The 24,367-nt window shown below is 36.7% G+C and overlaps 1 protein-coding gene across 6 annotated transcripts in view; it reads left to right on the forward strand.

Annotated features, from left to right (window-relative positions):
* Positions 1-24,367, forward strand: part of diaph2 (diaphanous-related formin 2) — a 542,053-nt gene that overhangs the window by 143,470 nt on the left and 374,216 nt on the right. For all 6 annotated transcript variants that reach the window (XM_038281299.1, XM_038281303.1, XM_038281304.1 and 3 more), the window contains 4 exons: positions 14,939-15,013; positions 15,124-15,193; positions 16,158-16,294; positions 21,393-21,501. In XM_038281299.1, the coding sequence (XP_038137227.1) occupies positions 14,939-15,013; positions 15,124-15,193; positions 16,158-16,294; positions 21,393-21,501 (391 nt within the window). The remainder of the gene's footprint in view (positions 1-14,938; positions 15,014-15,123; positions 15,194-16,157; positions 16,295-21,392; positions 21,502-24,367) is intronic.

A 24,367-nucleotide genomic window follows, 5' to 3' on the forward strand; every position in this document is an offset into this window, starting at 1 on the left:
GGCGGAGCTACTCTATCCTTTATTTGCCTTGCAGCGATATTTGCTGTGATCAGTGGGAATAAAGTAGTTTTATTATGTTTTTAAGTGGGAAAATCCACCTGAAAACTTAATCAGTGCAGTCAGTTCATGCTGCCTTCCAATATTTCTGTCGGAGCCGCTCAGACCCCCACATACCAGCGGTGCGCTGTCAGTAGGATCCCATTCAACGGGCTTGTTTGTCAGACATGGTCATTTTTCTAAAGGAAAACTGCTAAGTAAAAAGGTCCTCACAATGTAACAGCGAATATTAGACACTGAAATTTTTTTTTATGTAAGAGGAAAAATGTAAATGGAAAAATCAGAGCTTAAAATAAAACTCAAGATTTGTACTTTTTTATGTTGTGTAATTTTCTTTTTTTTCGAATTGATATTATAAAACTGGTATCGAAAAAAGTATCATTCAGGAACCGGTATCGAAGTAAAGGTATCGGTATTGGTACCGGAACCGAAAATTTTTGAACAATGCCCAGCCCTAATCAGGAGTGTAAACACTCAATAAACAGCAATTAAATAAACAGCAATAAACAATTTGAGGGGAAAGAAGCATCTTAACAGATGAAAATGTTGCTTTCCCATCATTGGGTGTCATGAAATGAGACAGATGGATCCAGAATTCAGGCGAGTCAGAGAGTGGGAAGTTTCAAAATGTTTAATGACAGAAATTAAAACAAAAATGAACAGAAACATGGTCTGCTGTGGATAAGAGAGGGAGGCGGGGCCCCGCCTAATAACTGACACTCGGGAGGGAGAACCACAGGTAAGTGACCACATTCATCTGGCAGACGACTGTCCGAATGAGTCACTAACCTGGTTTAAAGGTTCAGTCTATCCACTTCGAGGAAGGCAGAATCCAGCCGAGGCACTGCCGAAAGAGCGGCGGTGCAAGGCCGCCTAGAGTGTCCCCGACACAGCATCCCCAGGGAGCAGGAAGGAATCCGATCAAAGTCAGGGATACAGATCAGATAGAAACAGTTCTGGAATCCAGGAGTCCGTAGCCCGACCAGGGGTTCCTATCCGAACCGGAATAGACAGACCAGGGACTTAACTAAAACTTATGAAACGAACATGAATAACTGACATCAAAAACATAACATGAATAAACTAAGAATACACAACTAATGATCTGGCCCCGATAGCTGGGCTGAATCGTATATATATAAGAGGGAGCAGCTGAATTAGATAAATGATAATTAAAGAGCGAGAAGGGAATGGCAGAGGAAACAATCCATTTTCCGTCACGCTTTTCCCAGGCGGGGTCGCAATCTCCCCCCATCTCCAGCTGTCTACAGGCGAGAGGCGGGGTAGAACCTGGACAGGTCGCCAGTCCATCGCAGGGCAACACAGAGGCAAACAGGACAAACAAACATTCAGGCACACACTCACACCTAAGGAGTATTTAGAGAAGCCAATTAACCTGACAGTCACGTTTTTGGACTGTGGAAGGAAGCAAGAGTGCCCAGAGAGAAACCACACATGCTCATGGAGAACATGCAAACTCCATGCAGAAAGACCCCGGGGCAGGTATTGAACTAGGAACCTTCCTGCTGCAAGGCAGCAGTGCTATCCACTGCGTCACTGAGCAGCCCAAGGCAGCAAATGAAGTGAGTAATCAGATCAGCTATTGGGGCTACCATAATGATGTTGGGAACCAATACTTTTTTATTTTGTCCTGTGATTTGGTAAAAAATGTTTTTATCTGGTTCTGAGCAGTGAAATGTCTGCAGTGTTAGCTGTGAGATTCCTTTGTAAAAGTAAAATTGGTTGTTTTTGCTACTGCCATGCTGTAGTGAACTGATATTTGACCCACAAAATAAGTCAAGCTAATAAATTTCCCCTCCGTCTTTGTGCAGCAGGCCTTTTTTTCCCCTCCTGTTTGACTGGCAGCAGTCATCCCAATTAAAATGGCCAAGCTTACCAGTCTAAAAGGAGAAAAGGCTGCTTTTCTCCCTCCATTTGTTGCTCTAACAACAAATTGAGTCTATCCCAGTTCTCCAAAGGTGGTCAGTGAAAGCCTTGGGAAGTGCAGCGAGGTATTATTTATTTAGCTTAAACACCACAATTTCTGTATTCCAGCCATATAATGTTACACCCACTTCGCTGTGTTCATCTCTCCTCTCTCAGTCATGTTCACACCATTTTCTTCTTCCAGCAACCTGCCTCCCATAAGAATTGGGAACAAGAGCTTTCCTTAAACAAGTCTGCTGCTGCAAATTAGACATGTCTTATAGCTGCAGATACCCTATCCATTTCTGTGAAACTCATTTAATAATATTTTCTCCCAGGAAAGCACTTTCCTATTAGCTTTTTTTCCCTTCCCAGATAATTTTCAGCTCTTTTGTTTGTCTTAATTTTCTTCTCCTTCATATTAGATTCTTTGAAACTGTTCTCCTAACTGATGGGGTACTTCTTTTTTATAGAGCATCTGGCAATACTAATCTTCATAAACTCAGAAATGTGCACATGTTTTTGATTGTTTAAAGTAGATTTATAACCACTTTTGGAAAGCTGATTTCTGTATTCGTTGACTACCAACTGAAAATGGATTATAACCTGCATAATTAGATCACAGCTGTTTAATTACTTTTGCACAGACTTAAAAAAAAGAAAGTTTAAAAAAGTTGGGGAGCAACTTTAAACTTTGTTTAGAAATCAACTCTTTAGGTCAGATCTTTCTTTTACTTTCTCTGCATTTGATCCATTTTGATTAAACTGGAATCAAAGCCACCAATACTGCTCATACTGAAGCTAAACCTCATACTATAGTGTGTCTCTTATCACATTCTTCGCAGTTATTGATATTTGATTTGTGTTTGGTCTCCTGCTCGTTTAAAAACGAAACCTCAGTCACGACTACTGTTTGACCAGGTTATTGCACTCTACATGGGCATAGAGCGCAAAGCCTGGCCTATGGATGACGTGTCCACCTGATCTGCAGAGCCTAAATTTCCCCACTGTACAAGTATCGCTATGATCAATGAATCGTAAAATAATTTTAGAAAAGGAATACCTTCCACTCTTGAACTCAGAGATGAATCACTTTAATGCTATACCACAGATACAGACCTATTGTTTCAGTCAGAACAAGAGAACATAATGATCTGTAAAGTTAAAGGCTGCTGTAAAGTCCAGCAAAACTGGAACCCCAGAGGATTTTAACAGACTGTTATATCATTCTTTTATAAAGCAGAGCTCTATGCTCTGATGTAAAGCTAGACTAACCAGTTTTCAAATTTGATGTTGTTTTTTTAACATGTTGAAAGTGATTAAAAACTTTTTTTCTTTTCTAAAACCCAGGAAAGACAGAGGAAAAAAAGAAATTTGTCTTAAATGAGAAAAACCCAAAGATCAAGGTGTGTTTTCTTTGATAAAGAAACCTAACAAAAGCATGTTTGAAAGCAATCAACACAGTTCCTGAGCTAAGACAAAGGTTATTAAAGGTTAAGGAAGCAGTGCCTATGGTAATAAAAAAAAACTATTTTATCAATCTAGATGAAAGAGAGTGAAGAGGGCAATTAAGTTTTAGATTTTGCTCAATCTCATTCAAAAACTGAAAGAACAGTGGGTCAAGCTGTTTAATTTCATCTACCATGTTTTTTTGTTTTGTTTTTGTCAAGGGTTTTCCATTTCAGAACGGTTACTTTTTAAACTGTCGTCCTTTGAGTATTTAGGAATGAGTCAAAACTAGGAGATGTAGGTTAAGCCAGAGATCAACCTTTGGGTGTGTGTGCAGACAAGGACTGTGTGGGTGTCAACTCGCATACGTCCTTTAGTTATATGTATGCAGCTTATTTCTCTCCAGGGGTGAGTGACTTACTTTCCAGAAGCGTAGAGAAGGTTACTGGTAATTAATGCGAATGTTTTGCATTTTTTTGGCTATGGATTATGACACACAAAGTCTGCATTTTACGGTGCTATGTTAATGTAACCTTTATACACTGTCATCATACTGGCCGTGGCAGTACCTTAATGTTGAATTAAATCCTTCGGGGTGGGGGGATGTACTACTTCATCTTTTGAACTGAACATGGAGGTAAATGATTGGAAAATGTCTCCATTATTTTAATACTGAATTTTATTCGTTAACACATTCAGTATAATTATCATCTCAAGCACACTTCTGTTCCTCTTGAAACAATACATCTTTTCAGACTGTGACTTGTTACATTAATAAGTTTACTAAACAATCAAGTTTAAATGAGTTTATTATTTAGCAATTGATGAAAAAAAAAGAAATGTTTGAAGATAATATCCTAATTTTTGTTTTTCTTCAAATCTAACCAAGTTAATGAAGTATGAATCCTAAACATTTTGACCACCTTCACACTGCAGCCTGAAGTGACCCAAATCCAATTTTTTCCCATATGCGACCTGGATCTTATCTTTTCATGGCTGTCTGAACAACACAGATCCGATTTTTTCCAATCAGACCCAGTCCACTTGGCTATGTGGTCCTGAATCCAATACAAATCTGATCTTTTCAAATGCGATCTGTGTGTGAACGGCCAGGTCGCATTCATCCGACCTGAACGTCATTAATACTCGACAAAGGTCACTACTCTGCGTCTTGCTACCCAGAAGCGGTAAGAAAAACAACAACCATGGCAGATGATGATGCGGCAAGCAGTATTTATGTTTAACCATATTGAAAAGATTGTGTTTTTATGGTTGAAAAAGATCGGTAGATGTGCGCCGGCGCTACCATTCATGTTTACTTCCCGAAAAAAAGAGCACGCTGGCCTGTGTCGTCATTGCGTCCTCTACTGCGCATGCAGGACACTTGCTTTGTATGACTGCAGTTCACACAGGAGATCACATACAATTCGCATATATTTGGAAATATGAACGGCAACTCAAAAAAAAATCGGATTTCGCAAAAAAAAATTCGGAATTGAGCATCAAGGCCTGCAGTGTGAACGTAGCCTTTGATACTTTTTCCCTTTAAATTTAAGTGACTATATAGCAGTTAAACTCAGATTTTAACTGTGCTTTGTAGGAATTTTGTTCCAAATATTAATCATTGTCTCAGTTACTTTCAGATTTCATGTAATCCTGACTTAATAAGTCCAGCCTCCGTCTGCTTACTTCCTCTTTATAATGAGTTGTTGACTTGCTTTACATACACAGGTGTTAAATGTGGCCGTACCTTCAAACTATTCTTTGCTATAAAACCTCCACAACACATTTAGGATGAATTTTGTTTATTTCTGATTGTAATAGCAGCTAAAACTTTGTGGAGACCTGAGACACTAGCTAACAAAGTCTTGTTCTACACTGTGAGTGCTTACTGCTACTTTTTGTCTTTTCTCTGATGTTTGTGTTGCCTGCTAATTTGTTCCCTCAGGCCTGTGTTTGTCTTATAGTTTAATTGGCTGGGCTGTGCACCTGTTTGGCAGCACAGGTGGCCGTTGGGCCATTCTGCTGTGGGCCTTATCTCCAGGGCAGTCCCACACAGGTGTGTGGCACGCAGCCTTTGCAGATCCACCTACAGATGGAATCGCCCAGAGCTTCCTTCGCCGTTTCTTTTTCTGCTTTCTTTTTCCTCAGCTGCATGGGATTCCACTTCTTATCCTCAAAACATTTCCCCCAGTCACTTATTTATCCACTGCTTCATTGTCTCACTGTCATTTTATCATTTTTATACTTGATGCCTTTTTCATTTCCTAATCCATTTGAACGATCTAAGGGGTTTATAAAAAATGCGTTATCTTATTTATAATTTACGGGGCAAAGGTTATGTCCTCCTTCCCTCTTTTCTCACTGGTATATCTAGTTTTTTGCAAACTCGAACTCTACATAGATTGGTTTCAACATTTATAATTGAAGATTTTTATCACGTGAACAATTCTTTGTTGAAGTCTCAGGGGGGAAAATATTCATGATCATTGGTCTTCATGTTTTAAATATGTCCCTTCTCCCAAGAACAGCTTCAGATAGTTAAATGATCCTCTTGGCCTGTCGCCAAGTTCTGCAGCAGTCTGCTAATGACAGTATTTATATTTCAGACATGTTTAACAGAGAAGTATTTTAAAACATGCATGACACTGAAACAATACAAAAAAAATAGCTTAACATTACCAAGTAGTTTAATTTTAATTCATTTCTTAGGGATGATGTCATAGATTTTTTGTGTTTTGAGCTGAATAAATCTGGACTCAACAACCACACTCTCTTGTAGAGCTGATTCTTGACAAATTGCCTCTGGAAGTTGGATATCTCTGCATTTGATTGCAATTAAGTTTTATACATGCAGCCAAAGGTTGTACTGTGAAATCAAAAACAATTATAAGATAGGGGGAAAAGCTGGTCTCTTGACATAACATTTTTTAAAGTAGCAGCTCTAACTGGGGCTCTTATGTCTCACTCTTTCTCCTTTGGCCCTTCTCGGTCTGCTGCGTGTACAGCAGGCAATTAACACCAGCACAAAGGAGCATATCCGTCGGTCCTTCTGCTGTTGTGAGTGTTGAAACCACTATGAGCTTCAAAATGTCTCCTGGGTCTACTCTCTCCACAGCTCTGGCCTGAAATCTTGTCTGGCAGAGACACAAAGCATGATTAGTGGTTCTCAGTGAATCTACAATGAGTTGCCAGTCTATCAATGAATGATACAGTTTAAAATCTGTCATTTTTGATGTTGGTTTATCAAAGTGAATTCACCATGAATGATCTAGTTAATTCATTTTATAGTAGAGGAGCTCAATCTGAAGCCGTGTCAGATACATTTTATTTAGATGGAGGTTTTTATGTTTAAGTGCCACTTCAGGACACGAGTCATTGGCTTTTGTAGATTAAGGTCTTATAAAACTTAACCGTAGAGCAATTTCATTCTGTCATGTACATGATTTTATAAGAAAGATAATCTTAGAAAGCCAAAAAAATACATTTTTGTGAAGCTTTGCTTTTACAACTTCTATTCTCATAATAGAAAAGCTCTCCATCTCCTCCACAGAGGTTTTTTTTTTTTTGCCTCTTGTCAAGGAGCATCGAATCTGGAAGGATTTGTAGGTAAATGCTTCAGTTTTATTGGAGGAGGGAACAATCAGTAAATTCATACGTCTGCCATTGGACTTTTTTATATAACACATTTTGATTTGGTTAGTTCAGACTTGAGTGTTATGTCACGTCAACAATGGATGTGACAAGCAATCAGAAACGAACAGGTTAACTAGTTTTCACTTTGAAGGCTTTCTTCACAGTTGAAGTTTTGTTTCTTCAAGCAAGTGATGTTGGAGACACATAGGTTTTTGACATCTTGAGTATAATAGTGACCATTTTATTTGTGACACCATCTGTTACCCTCTAACACAGTCTTTTCAGTTACACCCACAGAGTTATGCATAAATTATTTGAAAACATAATTTTTTATTTGTATTTACATTTATTTATGAATATATACCAGAAGGTGAGATAAAGCTCATATTCTTTAAACTAATATTGTACAAAAATTTATTTTTGCAATATTTTTGGTTCTAAAAACAAGATCACTTTTTAACCAAGTAAAAAAATGCAGTGATTTACATTTGATCCAAATGTGCCAAGAAATAAGACAGCATTGAAATAAAAAATAGCTTGATCCGATTAAGAGCGCCCCTCCTCCACCTGTTGCTGCACACAGCTGATGAGCTAACTAAAACAGAAAAACCTTTATATTTCTGAAAAGATTATAAAAGCTTCCAATAGGAAAACATAAAGACAGTCATTGAGGAAAAATTACAGGAAGATTAGATACCTCCGTTTTATTAAGGTAGAGTGGAAAGTACTTTGGCAACGAGCTAGTTTTATTTTGTGCTTTTGTTACTGCAAGATATATTTTGCTTTTAACTATAACATTTAATGAGTTATTTTCTTATATAATTGGTAATGAGTACTGTTTTTTTGTTTAAAAGAAAAAATATTTATTGAATTACAATTTTTGTCACGGTTTGCCTTCAGACTGTCAATCTACTTAATCAATTATCCCTCAACCACATCAGAATTCAAATGGACATCATCACACTGTCAAAATGTGATCCAATTTTCCAGAAAAGAAGAGGAAATAATAACAAAAAAAAGAACCTGTAAGCCATATAAATGTCAGTCCTATATATTAGATGTGCTGCTTTAAAACTGTGTACTTGTTGTTACACCCATATGTAGTATTTACGGAGATATTGCCTACAGTATAGATATTCTGTGTCATTTCTAAGAAGCAAGTTATGATGTAAAAGTATCTCATGGATTGTCTTAGTTCATGTTGTTCATGTAGTCATTTTTCTTAGTTGGGGGAGTGTTGACCTAGTGGTTAGAGCAGTGCGCTTGTGCTCTGAGAAGGTTGCAAGTACCCTGTTCAATCCCAACAGCCTGCTCTCTGGGTCTCTGAGCAAGACCCTTAACCCACACCCCGCTCCCGAAGCGCTGCACAATGGCAGCCCACTGCTCCCCAAGAGGATGGGTTAAATGCAGAGGTAAATTTCTCCAGTGTGAGATCAATAAATTTCAATTATTATTATTATTATTATTAGTAGTAGTAGTAGTAGTATTACTAAGAAAATATTGGTGCACCTGTTGTTGGAGGTATACACTGCTTCAAAAGTACTTTTTATAAGCAATTTATATGCAACAAAATGGAAACAATGACATTTAAAATATCTTAGTTCTTTCAGAAAAATGCTGCTGTATATTCCTCTTTACAAGCCCCTGAAATATGATATGATCTCCAGTCTGAAACTCCTTTAACAGATTTTCATAATACTAGATAATTGAAATGTAAAAAAGAAAGAAAAAGCCTTTCAGGTCTGCTACCTCTCCTGGTTTGTTTCAAAATCCAGGGGCTAGTAAGAAGGGTTGTTGTTGTGGAGGACTGAATGCATGGTGTTCAGCAGAGGATGAATAAAAATTTCAGGTGATTTCTACTCAGTAGGGAGAAATTTCAAAGCATCCAGGGATCATGGTGTGCTGTCAGTTGACTGCACAGCAAACTTTTGATTTTGCTCTTTCTGCTGTCTTTCAGTGGTTTCATGCACAGACGGAAACACACACATAGACCTTCAGCAACACATTAATTCATGTTGCAGACTCTCACCTCAGAAAGCTCTTTTTGGGTTCTGTTGCTGTTCGTCTGTTTGCTTGGCTACCCTCAACATCACTGTTATGGAGCGCTGAGACCAGCCTTAGACTCCTCAGGCCTTAAATTCAGACTAGTTCTGTAAAAGATTGCTTCCACTGAACTGATAAAGAGATTGATTACTTTATGAAGACTATGGTTCAAACCACACTTTGTTTAACATTAGCAAAAACCAGATCACATCAAATTGGTATGAACCCTTAAGCCTGAAAGGAAGTGGTTGTCATGATCATTGCTGTTCCAATAGAGCAGGCATTAAATAAGGAGGAAGAAAGAGGAACCTGTTTGATTCCTGTAGATAGATTATTTAGAATAGGGACCACCCAACCTTCCTATCCTGCACCTATTATCTATGGAGTCACACAATCTTCTGTGTGACAGGATGTAAAAGCACATCACACCTCATTTATAGTTGCAAAAACTACATTAATGCATCACCTGTACCTTGTGTGACACATGCAAATGTATGCATCTTTGGGTGTTTTGTTTAATGTAAAGCAGAGCTTCAGACTTTTGTTGCATTTGTTTATCTACAGCCATCCAAAGGCTAAGTCCCAGATTTGACTCGCACATCTGTGTGTGTTTCTATAGGATAAGGATCTCCAAAAGGCTAAAGGCTATCTGGATTTAGCAGTCCAGAGTTCCTCTCCTGCCTATGATAGTGTTCTTACTGTTGAAGCCATGAAATGTGAATGAAAAACAGGAAGGAGGAACAATTCGATGTATGTGGAATATCCAGTTATGTTTGCCAGTTTCATCCACAGTATTTTATTTAGGGTTTGTTTCTGTTTGAAATTGATAATATGTTCAGTGCATCTTAATTCCTAGCTTTCATAAAAAAAAATTATTGTGTAAAAGTTGATTTTTTCTTTACATTTACTATACAGTGAAATTTAAATAACATTGTTTAAAAAAGTAAACTTCTTCTGTAGCTGTTGTATAGGGTGCTGGATGACATACTGACCATTTCCCTCTTACTGTGACTTTCTCCTGCTACTCTTCCATTGGCTGAACTTCAGCTGCCAATGTAGAAGAATTGCTATTGAAGTGACTAACTTTTGACCATTTATACCCTAGATATTTTTTTTTGCTTTTATTTATTCATTTTATTCTCCTAGTTGTAACCCCTTATTGTAGGTTCTGCCTTTAACTTTCTTTATCATATAAAGATCTGATGGACTGCTTCACTGAATGTTTGCTCTGTCTTCTGAAATGGCAAACAAACACTCTCATTATGCCAGGTTCTGCTGGTCTCTGAAGTTTCTATTTGCATTGTAATCGCCCCCATATTTTGTAGGACAGCTGCAAAGTTATTGACTGATCTCAACCAACTGTCCATCTTTGTTTCATGCTGGTAATAGAAGAGTAGCGCAGACTGAGTTGTCCAAAGACTGGAGCCAACTTGGCTTGAGGGCTGTTAAATTGTAAAATAGAACCATACATTATTAGCGATATGTTATTTTTATTTTATAAATGCATAATTAAATGAATAAGGAGAATTTATTTGCATTTTGTTATTTCTTGCAGTTCTATTAGTGTTGATTGGTGTTGCATAAAAAAAACGATACCTGTAGGTAATCAACTATAATAAAAGAAATATATTTATATATATTTCTGTAATATCTTGTCTTTTAGAGCATTAAAACGTTGGTGGGGCTCAGCATTTAAGCATTGCTGAAATTCCCATGGAAGCCTGTCTTGGGCAAATTCACTGTTCTATATAAATCAGTAGCATTTAATGTTTTTTTTTTCATAAGCGGAATGGATTTAGATATTAAAACTTCCAGCTTAAGTCATTGCCTTCATCCTTAAGACATTTTTTAAGGACTTAAAAAGCTCCTCCTAAATCCTAGAAGTTCAGGTTCTGAATGCCAGAGGTTTTAATGATGTTGCGATTATCCCTCCCTCACTCCCTCAAGTGGTTTAACCATTATAATCTAAAGCCAGACTCTTTATTATTGTGTAAAATTGTGAACCTATTGTAATACTGTTTTTTATTTTGAAAGCCTGTTTTGTTGTAGTCTTGCTCTTGTCACACACCTGGACTTTGCTTTTTCTACTCATCTGATCCCCTGTATTCATTATCTCCCCTTATTGTGCTTTGCAGTGTTATCTTGTCAGTGGTATCTTGCACTGCGCTGCTCACCCCTTCATTTGGATTTGCAGTATGGACTGAATATTTTATTGTCCTGCCCAGAAGCAATATATTTTTTTCTTAATAAAAAAAGTATAGTTTCATTCTTCTTCTGTTTGCCTTATGTCAGAAAGTCCAGACTTGGGTCATCCTCCATACCTCCATACCGAGCTTTAACAGAATCACTAAGCTAACAGCGGTGCTGCTTTGTTTCTAGCTATATAGTTGAGATCCATTGGTTACAAGGCACAATAGAGTACAACAGGAATTTTGCAGAAGCAAACATGTCCTTAAACCCACAGAGGGACAGTTGTATAGCCTGGTCTGTAATGCAATATGAAACATATAGTTTGTGTTCAGAGGCTTTCAGAAACAGAGCTACTCACTGAGCCCTCATAAAATGGTAAAAGTGGTTTATATACGGAATCAATCCACAGAAAAGCCCTCAAAACAACAGAAGTTATCAGTCAAACATGAGGTGGGACAGCATGTGATTCTGTGGCTGTGGATTCTTGTGCTGACATTATCCTCACACATTTTTGACCTGTTGTCAGTTTGTTTAATTTTAACAAAGTTATATTGATGAGGAACTGTAAAATATTCAGGATGTATAATGAATAGCACTCAAAGTGTTCAAGTTAAAAAAAAGAATAGCTTCTCATCTTTCCCCTACAATTTTTAATAATCAGAAATCTTAAGAAAATATGTGATACATGTACACATATGATTAAAGCTGAAATGTTTTGTCCGGTCTGGTCTATTTATATCCTAGTTGACAACATGATGTGATTATGATTAGTCAGCAGCAGAGAACCAAACATAATATGGAAAGAACTTTTCTGTTAAAAAATGATTTCAGGAATGATTTCAGGAAGAGATACATTTTAGTGCTCTGCCTGCTTCAAACGATAACATTTGTGAATTGTCGGGGGATCATAATAAAGAGAGATCATACTCCTCAGGGAGACGCAACAAATGGCAGGATATTGGCCCAATCCAAAATGATGGATTTTCTGGATTAACAGTCAAAGCATTCCTGACGTTCTTCGGAGCTGACTCAATTGCTTTTATCACACCAGGAATGGCAGTATTATCTCCCTGATTCAGTCACCTTCCCTCTGGCAGGAGGCTGCGATCCCCCAGTACCAAGACCTCACGCCACAAGAAAAGTTTTTCCCATCCGCTACCAGCCTTATTAACAACGTCCAGAGACCCCCGTGACACTGACACTGCCTCTCTCCCTCCCGTGTTCAGGACCTAGAAGTTACACCATCATCAGCATCTCCAGACCTCCTACGTTACATTAACCCACAGTCTACTGGGTATATAGTACATAACTATAGACTATATATTGTATATAGCTATAGATTCTGTATTCTGTATATACACTGAACTTGTCTGCACTATCAACACCAAGTTAAGTTCCTTCTAAGTACAAACTTCTTAATTGAGGCAGAAATCTGCACAATTAAGAGATGCTGTTTTTGTAATACAGATTCTAATTTGTAGAGATTATTATTTTATGCTGCCAATTTCCTAAGGTGTTTCTTTGTGTTTTTATAGCTAGAGGACAAGCACCCTGCATGCACCATATAGTATTTTTAATAGCCTTTTCTAAGTAAACTTTTGGGGCATGAAGAAGGCAAGCTGCAAATGACCTAAAGTCATGCAGAAGGGGACAGAGAATGATGGACTGTCTGGGATGTACAGAGAACCCAAAACAGTTAGTGCATCAAGAACCCTGAGGGGAACTGTATTATGTTGCAACCTGCAGCAAGACTTCTTTTCTTGGTGAGGAGAAAAATAAATGGACACTCACTGTACCTATTTATTTATTTCGCCTAAAAGAGAATTAAGCCATGTTTTTTTTTTCTGCACATGTTGCTTAATTCCACAAATTTTGTCATAAAATCTAAAATTATCTGTATATGATTGTACTTCTGTATTCCAAACATCCAGATGTATTTTCCATTATTCTGTAAACAGAGAAAATGTTTATGCAATCTTTTGCAGCCTTTAGATTTATTAGAGCACATGCTTGAATGAAACAATAAGATCCTACACCCTTTGGTGAAATTCATTTTACAGAAACATTTCTGAAAAGTGTATTGTTTGGGGTCTATTAGGGATTCACGTCATAACTCAGTACATTGCAAGTTTAACAGCTTATAAATAGCCTCGGCTTGTCTGTTTATGAGAACATTTGGTAAAATGTAGGACAGGAAGTCATTGTTTAGCTCTTATTTAGCCACAGATTAAAGAAATACCTCACCTCGAATTTGTTTGCTTCCTGAGGCAAATGCATTCCATCTCTAATTGAGGGTCTCTTACAACTCACTGAGTCTATACAAACGGCTTTAATACTAAAACCATTATTATTTCAAATCATTGTCAAAAAGGAAGGATAAATCATTGACTTGTGCCCCGTTAATGCTGGAAAATTGCTTCATGCATTTTGCGTCACTGACAGTTAAGGGCTCGAAAACAAGTAAAGCTAATGGCATAATCTGGCTGCAGCCACTAAGTTCTCTGCAGCCGCCTCTTGATTCTGCTCCGGGCTTAAACAAACAGGCTCATCTGCACTGGATCATTTGCCGTTTCCAGATACGCTGCGGTTTATAGGCAATTATCTCTCTCGATCCATTATCGATTACAGTGTTATCTAAGTTGCATTGCTTAATCTTTTGGCACAGTATAATAGTTGCTCGCATCGGGCCTGGATGCAAACTGTTTTGCGCTGAAAACATTGGTTAAGATGGATGGATGCTCATTTGTGTGTAAATGGTTGCAGTTTAAAGTCTGACTGATGGAGAATATATTCAGTGTCAAAGAGAGGGCATGGTTGACTTTAAATATTATTGTTTAAGGTTAAGGTTGTGGAAAGAATGCAAAGTACTGTGCATATGTTCTTAAACTACATGTGTAAAAGTCTAAAGCTGAATTTTAGATAAGATACAAGGTCTATTGAGCAAATCCTTTTTATGAAATTTGCTTCCAACCTCCAAGGAAACGACACACTTTGCACCTACTGTACAACTCTCAACCTTATACTTGATAGTAAGATGAAAAGCTCCTCGATTTAAAATAAAAATAACTTAAACTTTACCTGCCATTTCTCAGAAAGTAGTCTTTAGTTACAGACATAAAATGATAAAGAAACAATCATGCAACTTAAATTGCAAGAAAACGCTGTAACACACTGTTACTGATGTTGAACAAAGATCGACTCAGAGAAAGTTAAAATACAAAATAGGTGGTGACCAAGTGTTAAAAAACAGTAGGTCTGCTTTCAGTGAGCTGATTGCTGTCAGATATTCTTTTTTTTTTCCTATTCCGTCTTTTTTTTTTTTTTACAACTTTTACAAAGTAAACCAGCTCTTTAACCTTGCTTAAAGCGTTAAGTAAAATGTAAACAGCAGCAGACTTTCTGATCTTAGCATCCAGTGATCTTCTTTTGTTTGAGCTCATCAGGTAAAGTGCTGACATTAGCGGTCATTTTGAAGATGTCCTCTCTGGACCTGCTGAATTCAGTTGAATGTGTCTGCTTCTGTTTTCAAGGGGGTCCTGGTTTAAATCAACCATCCAGGGCATCAACAGTGAAGCTATTAATATTGAATATTTGTTTTGTCTAACATTTTTCTCTCTCTTTTGTCTCTTTATTCCAGTTGGGTCAACAACTTCGGACATGAGGGGCTTGGCCTTCTTCTGGATAATCTGGATAAGCTTTTGGACAAAAAACAGTAAGTTAACAAGCCCAGCTTCCCACTTCTCAATACTGTATCTACACCTGTGCATTAAGGAGGATATCATTTTTAAACATGCTTGAATATGAAATGTTTTTATTCTGCAGGCAAGAGAGCATTGACAAACGCAACCAGTACAAACTTATCCAGTGTTTAAAGGCCTTCATGAACAATAAGGTTTGTATAACTTTATATTGGAGATACATTTTTTATACTGATTCATTAGATCTTTCTTTAATTTTGTATTTTGAATGGACCATCACAAAAAATGATAACTGAGCAGATATCTAAAACGTTGAGTTACAAATCAGGTTCCCCCTCAGTCTGCAGAAAAAAAAAGAATAAAATAAAATTCAATGTTATCCAGGTCTTAAACGTTCTTTAAACTTCTTTTTCCTCAAAGTCCTTCATTCCTTCCTCCTTTAATTCTTTCCAGTTGGTTGTTTTTGCATAAAATACCAGAAGCCCAATACAAATTACTGTGTAATAAACTTTAGTTTGCTATATTTTGAGGAGAATGCAAATGACTTAAAGCCCTTGAAAGCCGAATCTGTTAAATCTGGAATTACTACATAAACAATGTTTATGCAACCTGTTTTAAAGTGTAAAACATGCACAGGTGGTAAGAGCTCTGACCTTATTTGCATTTTGTTGTTGACTGGCTGAGGATAATGAAGCAGTAAAGCGATGCTAATTTCACCTTAAAAAGTTTCTGAACTTTCAATTATCCCTTTTATAGGAAAGTGTTGCTCATTTCTCTAAAGTGGCCCAGATTTTAGGGTTAGGTGCACTATTGATATTGCTTCTAGTGAAGTTAATCCCATCCACACACACGCACATGATTATTTCAATCCAGTCCTCCATTTGTACTTAGACTAAAAGCTGCAGAAGACTAAGAATTTCTCCCTGCAGTCCTGTCCTGAATTAAATCAATTTATCATCGTTGCCATTTCCTTGCACAGCTTCGTTGTATCTCTTTAAAAGAGGATTAAGGCTAACTGTAACTTCATACACTACAGCTTTTTTATGTAATTTATATTTTACTAGAAGTGGAAGTTCCCTATGAATATAAAAGCTCTCATTATCTTCTTCCCCGATGGACCTCTTCTCTACCTTGCCTTATCTGCTCTCTCTTTTACAGTATGGACTGCAAAGGATCCTGGGCGATGAGCGCAGCTTGTTGCTGTTGGCACGAGCCATCGACCCCAAACAGACCAACATGATGACGGAGATTGTCAAAATTCTCTCAGCTATTTGTATCATCGGAGAAGAAAACATGTGAGTTGAATGGATCATATCTGAGCGTTTCTCACAGCCACCTAACACATCAGCCTCTTTTCTCCTCAGAGTAATGTCAGATAATGAGATTGTCACAGTATAAAGGTCAGAGGCATTGGTTTTATCTGCAGGTCTGCAGAGCTCTATTGATAAAGGAATGTTAATGAAATATAACTCTAAACTTTCAAAGAAAAAATGCATTAAAAGCACATTTTATAGGTTCTAATATTGAAGCAAATAGAGAGCATGTTGGGCACAGTACTTTTTGAAGTTGATTGGATTTAGGATATCTTCCAGCTTTACTTTTCTGTCTACGAAAATTAACAATATTTATGATCCAAAACTCATTATACAAATTGAACCTTTAGCAGCAAAACCTATATGACCCCTGATAAAAACCTTTTTAATGAAGCTGATTAGTACCTACTGTATAAAATTGTTAGTTTTATGAGAGATTTCATTCTCTTTTGTCATCTCTATGATTTAGATTTTGAAAACAAAAAACAACAATGTAATAAAAAGTATATACTTTATGTTTCCGTCAAATATGAGTATATAATTTTTACATTTTTATAGTTGCTCTCAGAACTGTTTTTTATTTTTTTGCTTTTATTTATTTTTTCTTAGTCATGTATTCACATACCTTTACAGTTTCTAAAAGTACATTTTTTATTGTTTTATCTTTTATTTTAATTGAGGTGGGGGGGGTTGAAATAAATGCACAAATAAAGTAGAAACATCTCACAGGAGTTCTGACAAGTAAAGCAGAAGTACTGTCTTCAGTCAGGGGCTTCTGCAGCAGAGACGTCCTGTCTGCAGCCATCAGCATCTATAACAACTCACTGAAGAAACACCTAGAATGTTGGTTACAGCATTTAATTTCCCTTAGGGATCAATAAAGTATTTTTAGATTTAATTAATATGAAAATAAAAAGCTTTGAGGTTTTTCTCATCTGATCTGCAGAAACCCCCATTTGTAAATGTATGTGACATCTGGAGGAAAAGCTATATAAGTAATGGCTGGCTTTCTTAAAAAAAGAAGAAACAACAACTTTACACTATTTTTAGTGTTGCAATTATTGGGAAAGCCAGCTTTTTTATTTTCTGATATGCCATCAAAAACCATGTGTTTGTACTAGGAAAGTATATCTCACAATTAAAGGACTGATTCCGAATTGGTTTTAGTGTTATTTATTGGTATCTGACAGGAAGGAAAACATTTTCTTTAAAAGGCAGCATATATTTTAGTTTTATAGCCTTTTAATTGCTTGTGTTGCCATATCTTTTTTCAGTAAATCTATGCCGGTGTGTAAACTGAGCTACATCATTTAAAATCCTTACCGAAGACAAAAATAGGAAGCCTCGTTCGTCTTTACTGAGCTTACACCTCTAATGTTGAACAGAGAATATAGGAAATACTGCCTTTGCGGTTCTCATCCTCCAAGTCTATTTTTATGTTTTACAGAGATTCCATCCCACCATTAATATCCATGCTGAGTTTATTCACGGTGGGAACTCATAAGCTGTATCTACAGAAACAACTCAGTACAAAAATCACACTTTTCGGTGCAGCATTGTCTCTTTATTTTACTTTGGACACAACTTGCTTGACAGCCTTTAAATTGGAGTTATGTGAGTGTTTCTGTTGTTTCCCACTGGGCCAGACTGGAATAACAATAACAGCTCAGAGTCAAGTCTTTATGCAGTCAAGGAAATAAACAAACCCTCTTTTTTCTGTTAGGAAAAAGCTGAGTTTAGCAAATGTGTCTAAAATTTTTCACCATCTAAATCGGGGCTGTGGGCTTTTAATTCTGATGCTGACTATACATTTTCCAAAACTGGTTTCATGTTGTGGAATATAAATTGATTAGTTTTATTCTTGGATATCTTTTGCTTCTGAGCTTATGATTGGAAAGTGAATAGAATTTACTACTGACAGAATTAGTAAACGTTTTAGGAATATGATTGTGACTGTAAAGGGTTGCTTAGTTTTGCTTGCAAAAATGAATTCTGATTATAATCAAAGCCAGTTTAACTGTTTAACAGATTCTTTTTTATTTATTTTTTATTGTTTTATGTTGCGTATTTATGGAAGCCCGTTTCCACCACATGAAAATAAAAAATGGCAAATAGAAAGTCATAATTAGGAGATTTAAAGTAATAATTTTGACTTTCAAAGCCATAATTATGAAATTAAAAAGTCATAATCATGAGATTATAAGTCATCATTTCAAATTCCAAAATCATAATTATAAGATACAAAGTCATAAAGTCATGAATTTATGTCAATGGTCATGTTGGAATTGTATTTTCACAATTTAAAGACCACCTAATCTAGATTGCTGGGTAGCGAAGATTCTCTTGACATCTGTCTGTTGCATTTCAACAAAACATACAGGAGTCGGTTGATTGCCCCATAAAAGATAAAGAAATTATCTCCCAAAGTGAGAAAAATGTTGTGACAACTCAAGCAAACTTTTATTTAATTTACAACCACATTTACAGGTAGATGCACTTGAGTCATTAATCAGTGCACTGATGCAGTTGATAAGCAAATTAGATTCATGTTTGGTTCTGTCGCTACATAGGTTGATATAAACACATCACTGCTAATATAGCAACTTAGTGGCACTATATATGTATATATAGCAGACCTGGATTCCTCACATTATTTTATTCGCTCACTCCAGTCACTCAGATAATTAAAAATAGGTTAAGCAACAAGATCTTTGTCACAATCATAGCCATGCTTTAAAAATGTCAGAATGCTGTGGAAATGACAGTCAAAGGAATTGAGGTGTAGCTTTTCACCCTTCTGTTCTGAAACTTCTCTGCCAGCCAGTGCAGTGAATCTGACTCATGTTCGGCACCATCCTCGGCTGACAACATCAAAAGAGAACACGACAAGTTAAGCAGATCTATCTTGCCTGTTTTGTAGCAACGTCTGAACTGGCTTTAAAGCTGCTCAGTATGCCGCTCATCATGTTTTCCAGTAACTTTGTAATGTCTATCATGCGGCGTCTTCCATTTATCTCAGTGTAAGCTTTACTCTGTACGGTTCTATTGTCAGACACATGATCTCTCTGCTCACTGATCAGCTGCTAATCACAAAAGCTGTAGAGGATGCAACCACAAGTATGTCTGCTGTGTTTGATTAGGGATGTTTTTTCATACATGCTGAGCCTTGAAAAGGTCTTCATATCCCTTAAAATCTTTCAAATATCAGCTCCTCGCGACCACAAACCTAACATTCTATTTTTTGGATGAAATGAAAACACAAAGAAAATCTTAATTGGGATACTTAATTGGTTTCATCTGTTTTAGGTTAGTATTTACCTCATTTATTGGCCACCTGTGCGACTTATTCTGTTGAGCGACTTATGTGTGAAATTATTAACAAATTATACAATTTCACATGTTATTTTCACACTTAACCCCAAGAAGACGCATTGGGTTTAAGTAAAAAAAATAAAAAAATAAATTAAAAAAACACAACTGAGAAGGGCTTTACAAAAAGGCACCGAAAAGTAAATTATATTCTGCAGATTACAAGCTGCAAGTATAAATATATGCTGCCAAAAACGTTAATCGAGCAGCAGAAAGAAAGTTTGGAGTTAGCAGAGTCTTTTAAAAGTGACACAATGGATGAAGATTTCATTGGATTTAGTCATTTGGGGATTCACACAGATGGTTTGATAAACTTGTTGGCATGTTATTTATACTATAGTTATCTGAATAACTTTTAATGTGTTATGTTAACATACCAGGCATGTTCTCAGATTGTTTTTCGTGTGTCGTGTAATGTTAGCGTACCGTACAATTATTTAGCCTGTTGTTGCCTCTATTCTATTTTCATTTTAAATTTTCCTTCAGGATATTCTTGGTTATGCTTTTTTATTATGCATATTGTGGCTGGTGGAACTTGTACTCGAGAGTCATTTATAATCCATAAAATACGGTTGTCAAAAATCTGCAGTTCATATAAAAGTCAAAGGACACATTTTTTTTTTTTTTTTTTTTTTTTTTTTTACAATTTCACCCCTGACCTGCAGAATGTGCAACCTGGTCTTGGTGATCCTCTGAGGTCTTCCCAGTGCAGCTTCTGTAATACTGAGTAAAAATGATGCAAACATGTACTTAGGAGGTGACATTTAATTGCATATGATTTTATTCAGGGTATGAGAGGGAATGAGAATGAATTTAAGTTAAATACACACTTTTCAAAATGTCTCTTAGTTCATAATTATGATGTGCCATGAGAAACACAGGAACAAATTCGCAGAACTAAGAAAGTTTCCTATGACTTTTTTTTCGATTCAGGGGAAAAAATATAGCAATTTTCCTGTTATGACAAAACGTGCAAGTTGAAGATATAAACTAACCCCTTAGTGCTCTAAATGACAGATTCCGAAGTTTTAAAAGACCAAATTGTTTGTGTAAAACTGTTGCACCTCTGCATATATGGAGGGGACACACCCACTCCTTATTTAAACAATTGCTTTGTTCAGCTCAGCAGTCTTTTATGATGTGTGTCGGCCTGAAAAAAGCACATGGCTACTTACTTATGCAGATAGGATCAGATAAAAGGCAGCACCATATCCTATACCCTTCACTTTACTGAGACTGTTTTCAAGCATCAGGTGCATACTGGGATTTTCTGGCTGCACACCACCTGACTTATCTCTCAAAAAGTTTACAGCTTTTAGGCTAATTGTAGATACAATAAATTCTATCAAAAGAAACCCAGTATTATTAGAATAAAGCCCTCAAAAAAGTTGAATTTAACATGTTAACCAACATCTTACTTTTAGAACAAGTTGCAGCCATCATGCAGCTGAAAGACACCAAAAACATAAAGAGATTAAAAAACTTATATAAAATTAAAAGTTTTAGAAAGTTTTTACAACTTTGTCCTCAACATTTGTAGCAAAACTCACATTTTTTGTTTAAGCTTGGTTTACTGAAGCGGCTGTGTAAATCTTCACACCAGCACATGAGAAGAGATACAATGAGAAGCGTTTGAAGGCCTAAATAACAAAAAAAAAAGTTGTCCTGTCACTGTGAGGTAATGAAAGTATTTGCTTGTCTTTTTCCCCAGCCTGGATAAGATTCTGGCTGCCATGACGATTGCAGCAGAGAGGAACAATAAAGAGAGGTTTGCTCCAATTGTGGAGGGATTGGAGAACCATGAGGCCCAGCAGCTTCAGGTGAGTGATTAGGCATGCACTCAGCACGAGCAGACAACCAACAGCACGATGATCCAAATACCTTAGCACTGCTCTGCCATAAAGTGGTACAGTGAAAATATAATTGCCTGCAAACCTAAAACTGAGGTTTAAAGAAATCCTGTTAGAAAACTCCTGTTTAATACATACACTGTGGATACAAAGCAGAAGCAGACAGCGTGTCGTTCACAGACCGTGTTGTTTTTCTGTAGGATCCTAATGGCGACAGAAACAACTCAAATAGACAGTTATGCCAATTTATGTTGTGTTTGGTCCATTAATACCTCAATCTGAGCTTTATAACCACAACTAACATTACCCCTGTCTCCACGTCGACTTGTCCTCATCATATCCCCCCTAGGACATGACAAGATGTGATCAGGGACCCATTATAATTCACTCAATGCTCCATTGCCACTTCTTTATTAAAAGAAAACACCTGCCTCATTGAGCAGCTTCACTGAATGGCTCTTTCCGTTTTTGCAAAGGGATACAAAAGATGCAGTCAAAGAAAGATACTGATTTTCTCTTTGTTCTTTGCTTCTTTTCTTTTTCACATTTCCTCTACCTCTCACCGCTTTTACTCACCTTTTTTTTCCTTACATCCCACAAATACTTCCTATTGCTTTTTTTTTCTACAATGCTGTCAAATCTCAAGTTAAATCTCAGAGGAGGGCAACAAAGCAGCGTATCTCTCCTCATTTTCACCAGTGTTCTTCAGGAACAGGAAAACAACTATCTAACAGCAGCAACAACACCACTCAAAGCATGTTTTTTTAAGACTCCAAAGTAAGGAATTGCTTAAGGAATTGGTTTAGCTGCAGGGCCTGAGAAGTCATGAAAGTAAGAGAAGATGAGCCGGGCAGTGGAGGAGAAACAAGATATTCTTTTATTAGAAGGTCGTTGTTTTTCCTTTTTCCTTTAAATTTTGCCATTAATGAAATGAAGCTCTGCTAATTGTGGAGTAAATTAAAATGCCTTGCTGATGCAGGGGGTTTTGGGGGAAATTAATAGACTTTAAATCCAAAGCCGGTGATCGTCGGCACAGCTAGACTTTGCTAATGTGATTGAAATGTGCTTCAGTTTAGTTCAGCTAAAAGTGAACAGGTTTAAAACAGAAAAACTCCCTGTCTAAATGCCTTACACTTTCTAAATATTAGCAGTTTAATTTCAATGTCTGGACACCCTTACCTCAGTTGTAGCAGTCCTCTGGAACTCACCCTCAACCTTCCCCCAGAACCTTTCCTTGTGAGAAAGAGAAAGCATCAATTTTTCAGGAGCTGCATCAAGTTTTATACTGTATGCAGGTTCTAAAGATAAATCTAGATGTCGCTGTGTTTTTATTATTACATTTCAAATTTTGGTTTTCTAAAAGTTTTGAAATGTATGTTTAAAGCAAATGAGTCTGAACTATAGACTATCGAGTTTAGAAAAGTCTTAAAAATTACATGACATATATTATGATCCCTTGTAATATTTACAGTTGTTAAGTCAATTTCAACTATTTTTTTTTTACTTTAAAGACTAATTTAGATTAATCTAATTTGTCCTCTAAGCTTTAACTGCTTCAATATCAAGTTATCAAAAACTCTAACTTTGGTCAGAGCCATTATGTTTAACCTTCATTCAAAATATTTCTAAAAAAAAATCAGTGAGCCTCTCTTAAAAAATGGAAAATATTTATAGTTTTGCTCTGCCTTTATCTTTTTGAGATGACTTCCTTTTTTCCTCTTCCAGCATTTGCACACTTATAATACACGCTGGTACACAACAATAAACAAAAACAAATTCTGCCGCCCAGCCTCTCAGACTGACAGTGAAATAAGGCAGTAACAGAAAATAAGTTTTTAAATTAAATAAAAAAAAAAGCTGTATGACAGCCCTAAAGAATCAGCTTAGCTGTCATTGCTATTAATAACACATGCTGCATAGAGCGCAGGGTCAAGGTTAAGAATTCAGTATTTTAGATTTTGTTCATGGGAATCTTTCAGCCTGCTCTATCGATTGTCTGTCAAAGGAAAAGTGCCTTAACCATGGCTTGCTCCCTAGAAACCCTCTACTTCTCATTAGAATTCATCTGCTATTTCCTCTCCCTAACCTCCACTCATCCATCCACTCACCCACCCAGCACAAAATCTTTTTTTTTCTTTCTTTATTCTTCCAATAAATCCATTAATAATGCACATCTGTTCAATAGAATCACAGAACTGGACTGTTTCACATTTCACCTGAGTTTTTTCTTTTCTCCTCAGCTCAGCAGCTTAGGCCCTGAGAAACATAATGAAACAAGCTCTAACTAACAAAACACATTCATATGCACTATTAATCATATATAATACATTTTGCATAAAAAACTCAACCACAGCTTCATTTTTCTAACAAGAACGTTTAATAAAAAGTTTAATAAAAATATATCTTATAATGATGAACCAGCTGTTCATGTTTCTTTATATGGTGGGGTTGCTCTTATGGAAATATTCCCTCATTCTCTCTATCAATGCCAAACAGTTTTATTTATTTATTTTTCTTCTGGAGGCAGTGTGATGGTATGGGGCGTTCTCTCTCTCCCCGAAAAAGGACAAGATGTGTCAGGATTGGAAACCATCTAAATGCAGAGATTTTGAGATGGGATTCTGCTAGTAGTTTTAATCTCATATCTCCATTCAAACTATTCTATAGGATGGCAGCATCAGTGTTTATGAAAGATTTCCTCTAAAGTTTGAGATTTCCCAGGTTTGAAAGGACCCTGAAGCTGTGTGTTGGTTCCTAGTATGCTTAATCCGTGCTAAGAAGCCTGTCCGCTCAGAACTGCTTCCATCTCCCATTTTTTTAGCATTTTGAAACATTG

The sequence above is a fragment of the Cyprinodon tularosa genome, unplaced genomic scaffold (genome assembly GCF_016077235.1).
Source record: "Cyprinodon tularosa strain WSP-4 unplaced genomic scaffold, ASM1607723v1 ctg17, whole genome shotgun sequence".
Lineage (NCBI taxonomy): Eukaryota > Metazoa > Chordata > Actinopteri > Cyprinodontiformes > Cyprinodontidae > Cyprinodon > Cyprinodon tularosa.